The sequence below is a fragment of the Puccinia triticina genome, chromosome 7A, assembly GCF_026914185.1.
Source record: "Puccinia triticina chromosome 7A, complete sequence".
NCBI lineage: Eukaryota > Fungi > Basidiomycota > Pucciniomycetes > Pucciniales > Pucciniaceae > Puccinia > Puccinia triticina.
Genome location: NC_070564.1, coordinates 3,929,227 through 3,942,371, shown reverse-complemented (window position 1 = coordinate 3,942,371; position 13,145 = coordinate 3,929,227). Strand labels below are relative to the sequence as shown.

Genomic DNA, 13,145 nt, shown 5'->3' with positions numbered 1-13,145 from the left:
CCAGAACGTTAGCCAATATTCAGCAATTAATCTGATCAAAATTCAAATTTGATAAGAAGAAACAATCTATTATCCAAAATCACATTTCTCTAACCAACAAACCGGCTAAAATCTTCAACTCACTAAATCAAATCAAAAGGGGGCTGAGTTCAACAATCTATCAACTTTGATTGGGGCATTCTCCTCAGAATGATTTCCTCTTCCATATCAAAAAAATTGATTCTCCAAATTGTGATTTCTGTCACTCGCCAGAAACAGTCAATCATTACCTTATTAAATGCAAGAAATATTCAAATCAAAGAAGAAAGTTTAGAACAAGATTAGTAGCAAATAAAATCAAGATTAATCCAAATTTGTTAAAACACTTACTCAATAATCCATTGACTTTTGAAACACTGTCAATATTCATTCTTGAAACCAATTGGTTCAAAAACATCAGAACCTCTGTCAATGAAAAAGACTAAATTAGTTATTTATTTTTATTATTCAAAAAAGAGAGAGTTTGTAGAGATTGACTTACTGTTTTAGTGTGGTTTTCATTCATGTACTTGGTGGGAGAGATTGGGCTAAATCCTAGCAGGGGTCAAGTTTGGTTAACTTCCTGCCCGCTTACATCATCAGGGTATGTGGCTTGAGAAACCACATAACACACTGTCTGGGCCGCAGTTGTGACGGAAGTTAACCAGATTTGGCTTTCGCAAAGGTTTAGACTTGTTAAAAGAGATGGATTTTTGATTTTATCACTTTCTTTGGGTGTGTTGTTTTCTTTTCTTTCTTTCTTCCCTCAAAAAATCACTCAGATAAAAACAAATGATACTCAACGATAAAAATAATCTCAAATCATTTAATCATGTATTTTATTCTAAAACATCATTGTATGTATCTAAGTTTATTAAAGACACAGATTTGTTAAAGACACAGATTGGAAGACTTCCCGTAGGATCTACGCCCCCCATACAGACTAAAATTTCACAGATCTAAACCTTACTTGCTGGTGAAAAGTGATTGAGATCAAGTTCTCACCAGCCAGTAAGGTTTAACCTGGCCTGACAGATCTGAATTTTTAGCCCACGGGAAGTCATCCATTTGCCTGAATCCAAAAAAAAAAAAAAAACCTTGGGTTCCCTCTACAACTTTAAAAAAGTGAGAAAAAAAATCATGGGTTCCCCCTGCAACTTTCAAAAGTGAGAAAAAAAATCATGGGTTTCTCCAAATTATAAAAATAGAAAGCAACAACCGTAACTATTCCCACAACTCAAATAGCCTTTCAACATCAGCAAAAGTGCTGTGCCACAGGCTCAGTCCCCAGCCCGCGTCAAGCGCACAGGTCAAAAGGACTGGACGTGAAGGCCCCCGGCCCACAGCAAAGGCTGGTGACCAGTGGGGGGCCCACTCTTTGCCCTTCAAACTGCGCACGTGCAGCAGCGGAAGGGTTGAGGGAGATGGATAGCTGGAAGTGCAGCGTCTCCAATCTCCCTGGGGGAAAACAATCATCAAGTGGTGCTTTTTAAGCTATTGACCGTGCAGCCACATCTCTCGTGAAAAGACCCCTGAACACCATACCAACCCCACGGCCGCCAAGCCCAAGAAGGGCGGTATCCTCATGCCCCCCTCCGCCGAGCCAGTTGCCATGGTGTTGGCCTGAAGGCAGTCCTTCATCTCCAGTGATTGTCACCAACACCACCTCAGTATATGTAGCTTGATTCGGATTGGTCCAGCTAAAACACCATGTCAAACCGTTGCAGCCACCCTGTATTCCACTCGACCCACTCTGCCTCATGTCAACCAAAAATGGCCAGCCCTCAACAACACATGTTTCAAACTGGTGGTCTGCTACTTAACTTGGCTGCACCAAAACCCGACGCAACCGCCTCCTCCATTCTTTCTGCAGCATCGGGCTGGGTCCCGACCATCAGACTTTGGGCAAGTCTCTGAAATCATCCTTGATGGACTTTTTGAAACCCTCTGTAAGTTGGATAGCCAAATGGGGTCTCTAGCAACAACTGCCTGACCAATGTTTTTAGTTTAGTCAGTTTGGAACCGTCAGAGTTAAACCTCTTTCTCTTGAACTTGGTCTGTTACTCTGAACATGTGGTCGAAACTCTGCAACAGCTTCTATTTACCCTGAGGAAACTCTTTTGGATACTTCTCAGTATCCGACGCAATTATCAAGGATGGATTGTGGGACCCCTACAACCAACTCCACATGGGATCCTGTGCCAAGGAGACGGCGGTAAAGCATTTGATCGGAACAGATACCCAAGAACTTTGCAATTGAATCCTACCAACGGGCCGCGAAAGCTTGGGAAGCTGGGGCATTCAAAGACAAAATCGTACTGGTTGAGATAAACTTTAAACTATTGGACAAAGTCACCATTGTTTCCAAGGATGAAGACCATATAAACATCAAGTTTGATAAGGTCAGAAAATTGAAACCAGTCTTCAAAAACGAACGAGGTACCGTCACAGCCGCCAACGCATTCACCTTAAATGATGGGGCAAGTGCTGTTGTACTCATGACGGCTGAAGAATCTCGATTGAGGGGAATCAAAAAGCTGGCTAAAATCATCTGTAAGCAGCATCATTTTAAATTTGTGTACTCGTCTTTCAAGGGTTCACGTTGGCTCAAGAATCAATATATAAAACTACGTAGCACCAGCCTATGCCGAGGCGGCCTGTGCGCCAATCGACTTCCCTATCGCCCCCACTCTTGCAATCCCGATGGAATTAGAGAAAGCAGGCTTGGAGTTCAAAGACATGACGAAAATCGAAATCAATGAAGCCTTTCCCGTCGTTGCCCTCGCCAGTATGAAAATCCTTGGAATCAAAGCCGACAAAGTCAATGTCAACGGTGGAGCGGTCGCTTTGGGCCACCCTATTGGCAGCAGTTGTTGTTGGATTGTCGTCAGCTTGATTCATTCCTTGAAACCAGGCAAATATGGCGTGGCTGGAGTTTGCAATGGAGTTAGCCGCTATATTCTCTCATCATCTCTTTTCTTTCTTCACCGATTACCGTAAATTCTGATTATTTTTTTTCAAACCTTTGACAAAATTGCAACAGGGAGGAGCTGCTTCAGCAATGGTCATCCAAAGATTATGATGTTGGGGATCGGAAAATGCTCACGGCAACACACATTGTATTTAAGAACAGTCAAAAGTGTGTAGCTTGACATCAAATATTCCTCACCTCAGCTTATTTTCACTGCAAAAAAAACTTGGTCAACTGCTTGCAGTTGACATGCAGGATACTCAAGCCAAGCTACCATTGTAACTCCACCTGAATGCACAAGTGCCTTTGTTGGCACAGTCACTGTGCAAGGTGCACAGTGACTGTGCATTGACGCTTTGGTTGAGTCAAACCTTGGGTAAGGCTGGTGTAACACCACAAGCTTCCTCAGAGTTACCGCATGTCAACTGCTCACAGTTGACACAGTTTTTTTTGCAGTGTTTGAGTGTTATTACCAAACCCATGTGGCTATTCAAATCTTACTTTTCTACTAAAAAAACAGAATATCAAATGAATCAATGAACATCATTTATTGTCTGAACTGCCATTTTTAGCTTGGTTTGATCAAGACTGCCAAAGCCAGTTGGGCACCATGCACCTCTCTCTGTGATTTGTACTCACCAAATATGCTTCCAGTAATTGATATTTCTTGCAAGAAGAATAACAGCAATCATTGGCAAGGAGGTTTTATTTCTTGCTTACACCTAGAATTAACTTGTGTCCTCTCATTTCTGTTTTCCCATATATTCAAAGTGATTGAAGCTTGAAATATATACAAGGAGGAGGTGATTAGGTGATTCAGATTGAGGTGTTTGTCAGAAGTCTATTTCTAATGATCAATGGTTGCTCATGGGGGTTCCCCTATGAGTTTAAAACAGTGGTTTTCTAGGACAAGAATTGTCTTTTGGGTTTTGTCTTAAGTTGGAGGTATCTATCATTAACTTTTTGAATCAGTTTTTATTTTTTTGGTGTTTTTGAGAGTCTTGAAAAAATGAAGACAATGCACATTGGGCCTTGTGATGATATATCCAACACAATATCATTTGCATAGTATTTTGTTGAAGGGAAGTATTTAAGTCTGGAATCACTTTATTCACTTGTCTGATCAGGTCTCTTTGGGATGAGTCAGGTTTTCCAGAGAGGGTACATAGATCAGGCTGCCTGAGATCCTTATTTTACATTCATTGAAGGGACTCTGGGAGGCTTTGAACTGATCTGTTTTCACACTCTTTTGAAGTTGCAGTTCTGCCCAGCTGATTTGTTTTTCTACCATTTGATAGAGTAACACTCCCTTGAATGATAGGTGCCAGGGATTCAAGAGACTTGCATTTAGAGGTGCCAGCAATTCAAGAGAGTTATATTCTTGTCAATGACTGAAACCCACAATTCAAAAGAGTCAAGATCTTCAATGAATGGTCTCCAGAATTCAAAAAAGTAATACTTGCTTCAATGACTGGTACACATCATTCAAAAGAGTTAAACTGTCTTCAAGAACCAGTAACAGGCATCAATATTTCTACAAAATCTCTGAATTATTTTTACTGAACACTTTGCCAGATAGAATTCCGCTGTACCTCAAAAAGTGCAGCGGCAAAGCCGCCTTGGCCTCTAGTCTACATAACCTAGTATTTACCTAGTGGGCAATGTCAAACCAACAAGCACTAAAAAAAAAAAACACTGAAGCGCAGCGGCTCAGAGCTACATAGAGTTTTTTTTAGCGCGCTAAAGTCATTTTTTTTTTTCAGGGAAAACAAAAAGCGGTTTGTGCAGCGGTCTGGCCGCTGCGCGCAGCCACACAAAAAACCGCTGCGCCAAAAGCAGCGCAGCTGTTACAACATTGAGCCTCATCTTCCCGCTCGCGTGGCTAGCAGTTTTTTCTGTCCACTTCGGCGGTTTGGGATGCGGTACAAGGTTTGCTTTCCTTACCTGTTTCCGTAGCTGTTTGAGATCCCGACCTCTTTCTCAATTCATGATATTGAGGCCATTCACCTAGGCATTGTGGTGATCAATTCTGGAACACATGTCAGATTGTCCATGAAGCAATCAGTTCTTCAACCAGTGTTTCCTACCTCAGTTTCTTTTTCTCTGCTACATACATGTATTTCACATCTTTTCACATTTCACACTCATTTCACATGTAGTTAGTATACCTGAGACAGCGCACGTGGAAGGTCTCCTCTCCTCATCCTTCCACACTCATCTCCACTCGCCCCTACCTTGTGTGCGCTGATCTCAGGTATATTCTTATGTTCTGTTCTTGTTTCTTCTTTCTTTCTTCTGTTTCTCGCTTCCTGCCGCTGACTCAGGTGTAATGAATCATCCTTCCACACTCATATCCACTCGCCCCTACCTTGTGTGCGCTGATCTCAGCCCTAGTCTAGCTCAACACAGAGTGCGGACGGTGCAGAGCGCAGGCAACACGGAAAGGAGCGCGCAAATGAAGGCGGCGGCACGCGGAGCTTGACGGCGGAACTGGACTCAAACTGAGCAAGCCAGCGCGGACTGGCTAGCAGAGGAAGTGATTGGGGGAAGCCATGGCAGCTTAAGTGGGCTACTTCAGCAGGCGTAGTTAGGGCAGAGGCTGTGTGTGGGATCCTGAAATCATAGGCTAGACAGGGGGGTGGAAGCTAGAGAGAGGAGTTCAACGGCAGGCAAAGGCAAGCCGCGGAGACAACAGGAGTTAGCATGAGAGTGGAGCTTGGCGGATGACGTGCGTGCGTGTGTATAGTCCTTGGCAGATTACAAGTGTGCGCGTATGAACGGAGTTGGCGGATGGCGTGCATGGGAGGCAGAAGGATGATATCTTTTAGTTCTCTTCTTTTTCTCTATAAAACCATGGTGGGGGGAGGATTCTGCCTCATACTCCCCACAGACTCTCTTTTGCGGTTTTTACTATACTTTGCAGACTGTTGTGCTTCTTTTAGTTTGTGTACGTTGTGGAGCCGAGTTTTACATTGAGGACTTGCTTTATGTGTTACAGTTGTGCTTGCTTTACGGCTGTTTTCTTGTTTTTTTGCAGAGTTATCTTCTTCATATGGTGGAGCTTTATTTAATGGTTTACCTTTGCAGAGCTTTATTATTTTACATGCTTTACTTTATTTGCCCCGCTTGGAGCCCTCAACGTTGGCGGAGCAGAGTTCTCCAAATCACCCGACTTTTTCCAGGATAATCTTGCGGAGGAGTGGCGCAGACACTTTTGGTGATGGGACCACTCTCTTCCTCTACAGCGTGTAACTTCACACAAATTTGCTCTCACACTGATCTCCTTTCAACTTTGCCGCACATTGTTGACTCCTCTCTCCCTAGCTACACCCACTGACGCAGCCCAGTTGAGCTGCCACGGCTTCCCCCAATCAGCGCCGCTACTAGCCAGCTGAGTTCCATCCCAGCTCCTCCCACCGCAGCATTTTGTACAGTTGCCCCCTGCTCTGCATTGGTGAAACTTCTTAGTTCTGTTCCATTCTGCGCCAGCCTTCCGCACCCGCAGTCCACAACTCCGCCTGGACATATTCAATTCCCCAAGTCCGACACAACTACATCACTACAGCAGAAGTGGCTGCTCAGGGGCAGCCGCAGAGAAGGATCATACAGACATTGGAAGGGCAGCATCTTTAAAGATGGTTCACCACGGATGTTTGCTCAGCACTTTGGTGCAAGTGCCTTCACCCCTCTCTTTAGGAACCCTTTAAGATCTCTTGCAGAACTTGACACCAATTTATGGGTAATTTTGGATTGAATTAATGCTCAAGTGTGTCTGAATTGATGCTGAATCTTGCATGAATTCATGTTGGACATGGTTCCATATCAACCTGATATCCATTCCAACTGGACTATTTGAGTAATTGTATCTTTTCCAGAACCTGTGTTCAACTGCAATATTGCAAAGCAATCTCCATTTCTTGGCAGAAACCAGATTTTTCTTGATTTAATAATATATTTTCATTGATCATGTGCTTATTATGCCGTCCACACCACTCAAAATGTGTTTTCATATATGAAAAACAAAACTTTTGGCTTGGTAGATATACCTTTGTGATGAAAGTGCATAAATTCGATGAATCTTATTTCTGTTTTTATCACTCAAGATATTTATAGACTTGTGGAAAAAAATTAACATAGTGGATACTTATATCTTTTGTATTGATTGATGCTATATGCATCACATACTTTGAGAGAAAAGGTGATTTCCTTCTGAACTGAGCGAGCTTCACTGACTGGCTATCCCCTTGATGTTTTATTTTTGCATCAAATGATGAAAAACTGATAACTGATCAATCACCATAACCACCTTGTGATCTTGCAGGTGGCAGATAGGCATCTGGGCTGCAAGCATTCTCACATAATTTTCTTAGCAAATTTTATGATTTTTTTCACAAGAGAGTTGGAAGTCTGGGCTAAGTTCAGGGGAGCCCCAGATTATCCAGGGTTTCTTAATCACTTCAGAAAATCCCAACAAAAGAATGTGTGTACATATAGGTGAAAATATATATAACTCTTTTAAATATTTCATCTAATATTCCGGTGTTGCGTGGGCACTCAGCTCAGCATTGCTTGGCTGTGTGGTAACATACGTGTCACACAAACGTACGGGCGTACAGTTGTGTGACAAATACTTCCAGCTAGCCCCTCAGAAAATGCACACTGAATTCAAACCAGATTAAAATCATGATTTAAGAAAAACTGGCATATTTTTGGCAAGGATAAGATACCTTCTCCATATATATTATACCTTGGCCCAAGGGGACCAAGTTCAAGCAGCATTGATAATTACTCTGTCACCTCACACACCTCCTTTTGAATTCTTTGTGCGCTGAAAATTATAAAAAGAATGTTCCAGAGCAATCTTTAGGGTATGGGTTTAAACAGAGGTTAAGAATCATCATGGTCAAAAAATTCTTATCTTTGGTCAAAATTATAGACTGAGTACAACTGATCATAAAGTGGGGCTGGGTTTCAACATAGTTATGGTGTACATTATACGGTTACATTACACAAAACATCTGGCATGATTCCAGGTAACATTAGTATAGATTGTGCATTACAATGACATGACCTGGTCTTTGAACCAAGATCAGAACAACTTCAAACAGACTTCAAACCAGTAACTAACAAGGATCAGACCAAACCCTGGCATGAATTGTGCAAAGGCACTCATAGACAGGTGCTGAGCAAACGTCCATGGTGGTTGTGACCCAATTCTTCTTGTTTTTTTTTTTTTTTTTTTTTTTTTTTTCCTTTGTTAAATTCAGGTCTTACTGGGCACTAATTCTTTGCTTCATTCCCACTTTCAGACATACATACTTTTTTTGGTTTCCTCTTGCAGTACAAGAAGAAGTTGTGCAACTTCTGTCATTTGACATGCAACATACTCCTGTGTAAGTTCCACTGTAGCTTGGCTCAAGCAAACATCAGTTTTTTTTTTTCAATCACTGTGCATTATGCCCAGTCATGGTACATTGAAGCTTGGTCAAAGGCAACCTATGAAAAAGGTTCAAGTTCAATCACCAGATTTCTGATGGTTCTCACATGCCAACTGGTGTTTGCTTGAATTTTTATTTCAGTGTTGGATGTATTATTTCATCAAGAATCAACAGGGAAAATCAAGAGATGGGCCAATTGGAAAAAGAACTGCAAGCTTGAAGGGGGCCTTCTTGGCGCTCATTGTCTAGTATTGCAGGCTAGTCTCTAAGTTATAATATGGCCTAATATACCAAAATCATTGATTGTGCCAACACAGCTTAGATCCAAATGCCAACAGCAACAAACTATTTGAGCCAACAACAAAAAATGAATAGGTCCAAAATCAAAAATTAAGATAACTAGAATAAGGCTGGGGAGAGTCCAGTCATAAATGAAATTCATGATTGGGCTGTAAGAACTGATTGGCAAGATTTATTGTGTGTTTGCAGATGTTATTTTCTTGACTATAGCAAAAGCAAACGAAAAAGAGAAGAAAAAACTAAAACCAAAAGCAAAGAAATGAGTAGAAGGAAGCCTATGAGAGTCTGAAATGAAAGAAAGGACTGGGATATAAGAAATGGTGACATTTCTTTGCAACGTGTGTTTATGTCGTTCTGTTCAGTTGATATAGAGTGAGATGATGGTAAAAAACAGTTTTTTTTAATTCCCCCTAGAATGTGTAAGATATAATGTATGTACAATGTTGTGGAAACCCCTACAGTTGATGGTTGGTCTTTGCTGGACTTGGAACAACGGAGTGCGCGGCATTTCTCTAAACTTGAGGAGTCAGAGCTTTCCACACCTTGAGAGATGGCTTGCAAGGGTCCTCTGTTGGAGCAGTCTTGAGCCTTGGCAACGGCTCCCTGTGCATCTACTTTGGTTTGTCTATGGGGAAATATCGGGATGGCCTGTTGATGGACGTAGGAGGATTCCACGCAGTGTGGTTGTTAACACGACGCGTGCACTTTCAACGTACCAAGCGTGTTCCTGTTGCCCAGCCGTTTGAAAGTGTGTTAAAGGTTGACCTGGGCGCAGGTTTTGGTTCACCCATTGGATAAGCTCCTGGTGGTACTTGATTAATTGCACAGTTTCGTATGGTTTGGCAACACCTCTCCGGTTTTCAATTCTATTGTGAAGTGTGACGATCCATTCAATTAATTTTGTACCATGAAGTCTCCTGGAACCCTTATAATTATCAGTGATCTCTCGAAGAATTGCTTTTTGGATGTTGTAAGCGTCTACTTCCACTGGATCTGGGGTTAAGTCACTAAGTTTAAATGGATCCATCATTTGACACAGCTGGGCCGTCAGTTTTTCAAGTGCCCCTTTGAGATTATCCAGAAATTCCTGGGCTGAAGCTTCTGATTGACTAACAACGGTGACTGGTTTGCTGGTCACCATACTGGTAAGCCCCTGGTAGTGCTTCAATAAATTGATGGTGTCTTCTGGTGTGGCAACACGGTCGTTGAAATGAATTTTAGAGTGAAGGTCAAGGATTGCTTCTAATGAATCTAAAAATGGCATGGCGGGGAACCATTTATGATTTGTCCTGAAGTAGGGAAGATCGATTGCCTTGTCAAATTCAGAGTACCTGATTTGTGGCGTGACGGGTTCTAAATTTTGGTGACTTGCGGATGTGAGGATGTCGCCCGTAGTGCTACCTGTTGAATAAAGAAATATTTAGTTGGTAGGATTTTTGAATTTTCTAAAGGCAAAGCAGAACAAGCTATTATTTACCTTGGCCCTCCAAGATGGGATGGCCTTGCAATGCACGTAGGAGGATTCCACGGATGTTGGACATCAACGCGTCACGTGCCAATTTGATGTACCAAGCATGTGACCGTGTATTCTGCTGCATCCCGTAGGATAATGCCCTTTCCGGTTGGCCTGGGACCAGGGTTTTGCTCACCCATCGGATCAGCTTCTGGTGGCACTCAATTAAATTCAAGATGTCTTCTGGCTTGGCGACACCGTCCCGGTTCTCGATTTTAACATGAACTTCGACAATCGATTGGATATGTATTGTACCTTCTGTCCAGCTCAAAAAGTCGTAATACCGGTCGAGTCCCCGAAGAATCGCCCTTTGGATGCTATAGGGATAGTGTTCTTTCATTGTTTCTGAGATGCGGCTGATTCTCGGAGTTAGGATTGTGCGCAGCTGGGCTGTCAGCTCTGTAAGTGCCGCATCGATCTTCTCCACAAATTGCAGGGTTGAAGTTTTTGATTGACCGACGATGGTGACTTGCTTGCTGCTCACCAAAATTGCAAGCTTCTCGTAGTGCTCCACTAAATTGATGATGTCTTCTGGTGTGACAAGACCTTCGGTGTAGAAAAATTTATGCTGAAGTTTGCGAATTGCTTCTATCGACTGTAAACCAGGTACGCCGGGGAACCTTTCGTATGTCCTTTTACAGTCCGCAAGATTAATCGAGGCGGGGAATCCAGGGTACTTGATTTCTGGCGTCAAATGTGCTGATTTTGGGCAACTTGTGGATTCGATGATGCCACTCCCAGTAGTGCCAGCTGCTCAAGGCAGAAACAATCAATTGATAGGATTTTGGAATTTTATCGGGGGAAACCTGGTCTTATTTACCTTGGCCTTCCAAGCGTCCACCTTCGATACCCTGCCCCTCATCTGGGTTAATCCGAGCACTTTTTCCAGGCTCTGCCTCCCCCGCCGCGCCATCAACAAAGTTGCCGGCTGTGTCAATTGAGGATGCTATCTCTTCGATTTTTGAATTTCCTCTAGAGAAAAAATAACAAGCTATTATTCACCTTGGTCCTCCCAGTGTTCGTGTTCGATACCCTCCTTTGGATCTAGGTTCAAGTCGAGCCAAACAAGTTTTCTAGGCTCTGCCTCCCCCGCAGCACCATCAACAAATTTGCTGGCTGAGTTACTTGAGGATGCGATCTGTTCTGTAAGCATGTACCGACATTCGATGGATGAAAAAGTCAGTCAAAGTGCAGGATGAGGGAGGCACAATATCGCAAGAGGTGTAAGCAAATATCTTACTTAATCCCTCCATAGGAGCACATAGTAACAGTTGAGTCGCCCCAAGCATCTGGAGAGCAATGTGAAATAGCAATTTATTGGTCATGACCATCATCTTGTCCGAGTTAAGATAAAGGAAAATTGTGGATTAGGCTTGCAAATCTTGCTTGAATCTCAAGTATGTTGTTTAGAAGATCAAAATGTCGAACCTATATAGCTGGCTGAAACGAGTCTTGACCTCTACATATTTGTGTGCATCACGGGCTGGGCCAATGGCAAAGTGAAACGTTTTCGGCGGCGAGATGGTTTACATAGGCAAATGTTTCCATTCATCATGGGGCAGAAAAACACACGAGTACAGTTTCGGAATGCTGGAAAGCATGTTTCCGGTCCTGAATTGGGTTTTGAAAATTTTCACAGTTGTGAACCGGGTTTCCAGATTGCAAATGTGTGTTTTGTGTGTGATCTTGAATGGGGTTTGGAATGAAGGGATGCGCATACATATACCGGACCGGATCATATACATAACGGCGGTGAACGATGGCACAGTGCGGCAGCCTCATCACCGACCCTGTGCTTCCCCTCATCCGTCTCCCCGCCCTCGTCGGCATCCATCGCTCTGCCTCCGACCCCGTCCTCATTCCGGAGGGCCCACAACGAGGCCGTGCTTAGGATAATTCTCGATCCTTCTTTACTCTGGGACGAGGTCCGTCTCACTATCTGTATACATCCACACCCACACACCTACCAGGGATTTCCTTTTGCTTCTTGCGTGTGTGTGTAGGTGGGCAGAGCACGGATTAAGCTATGGCATGGGACAATGTCTGTACGCTGGCTGGGTAAACTCTCCCCCCTCCCATTCTCCTTTCCCCCTACACAATAGACGCTGATGGAGAGAATAACGATGGAGGTGCGCAAGGAGCATACCGTACTGCACCTACCGGCCCATCAAAACCTCCATCTGTTCCTGGAACGTCGACGCTTGTAAGCGTAGCGCGTTGGTCGGGACCTGTGATAGCTTGAACTTCCTTCAGGGTGTCCTTAATTAAGTCTGCGACCCTCCCCCACCCCCTCGGCTCCAACGACAATAGACCGCGGTCGAAGGCTACCTGGCTGAGACTTAAACCCACGATCTTATCATCTTCTGCTTGCAGGACATTCGAGAGTGTGTTTGCTTGCGTGTTTATCAAGTCCTCGGAGCAGGCTAAGATGTCCAACATCGCCGTGACGGTGGTCAAGACAGAGAGGAAGGCCCGGTATGGCAACAAGGCACGAGAACTTGAAAGAAGTGAGAGTGTGAGACAGGCGGGCGGATTGGTTTCCGATTCTGGTCACTGGTGATCGACAACTCGTCAATCTCCTTCGTCAATTATCATCGGTGGGCGGGCAGAACTTATGTAGAAGCATGTGCGGCAAGTTGCAACTGAGACCTGATCGACATCCTGCAAGAGGATTTAGGTTTCCCGGACCCCGGGAGGCGAACTTAACACCCTCCTCGGGGGAGCGCAGCGCCCCCCGAAGGAGGGACTTGTGCCAACGGTGGGCCAGCTACGCTAACGTTAGCGCTAGCGTAGCGTAGTGTTAAATTTTCTACGCTACGCTACGGCGGCGCTACTGTTAGAGCATCCACATCGGTTGCAGATTAAGGGAAGATTAGCGTAACTAATCCTCCTTGGCAACCACATT

The 13,145-nt window shown here is 43.7% G+C and overlaps 2 protein-coding genes across 2 annotated transcripts; one reads left to right on the top strand and one right to left on the bottom strand.

The window, feature by feature from the left end:
- Positions 1–1,791: 1,791 nt before the first annotated feature.
- PtA15_7A445 (uncharacterized protein) lies at positions 1,792–3,100 on the top strand (the record flags this gene model as incomplete). The annotated part of the gene is made up of 6 exons (XM_053171052.1): positions 1,792–1,828; positions 2,030–2,073; positions 2,265–2,571; positions 2,654–2,677; positions 2,783–2,964; positions 3,062–3,100. The coding sequence occupies 6 exons, from the start codon at positions 1,792–1,794 to the stop codon at positions 3,098–3,100; spliced, it is 633 nt and encodes a 210-aa protein (XP_053022272.1).
- A 6,252-nt stretch (positions 3,101–9,352) lies between these two features.
- PtA15_7A444 (uncharacterized protein) lies at positions 9,353–10,580 on the bottom strand (the record flags this gene model as incomplete). The annotated part of the gene is made up of 2 exons (XM_053171051.1): positions 9,353–9,978; positions 10,241–10,580. 2 exons carry the CDS (start codon positions 10,578–10,580, stop codon positions 9,353–9,355), a joined length of 966 nt encoding a protein of 321 aa, XP_053022271.1.
- Positions 10,581–13,145: the final 2,565 nt, after the last annotated feature.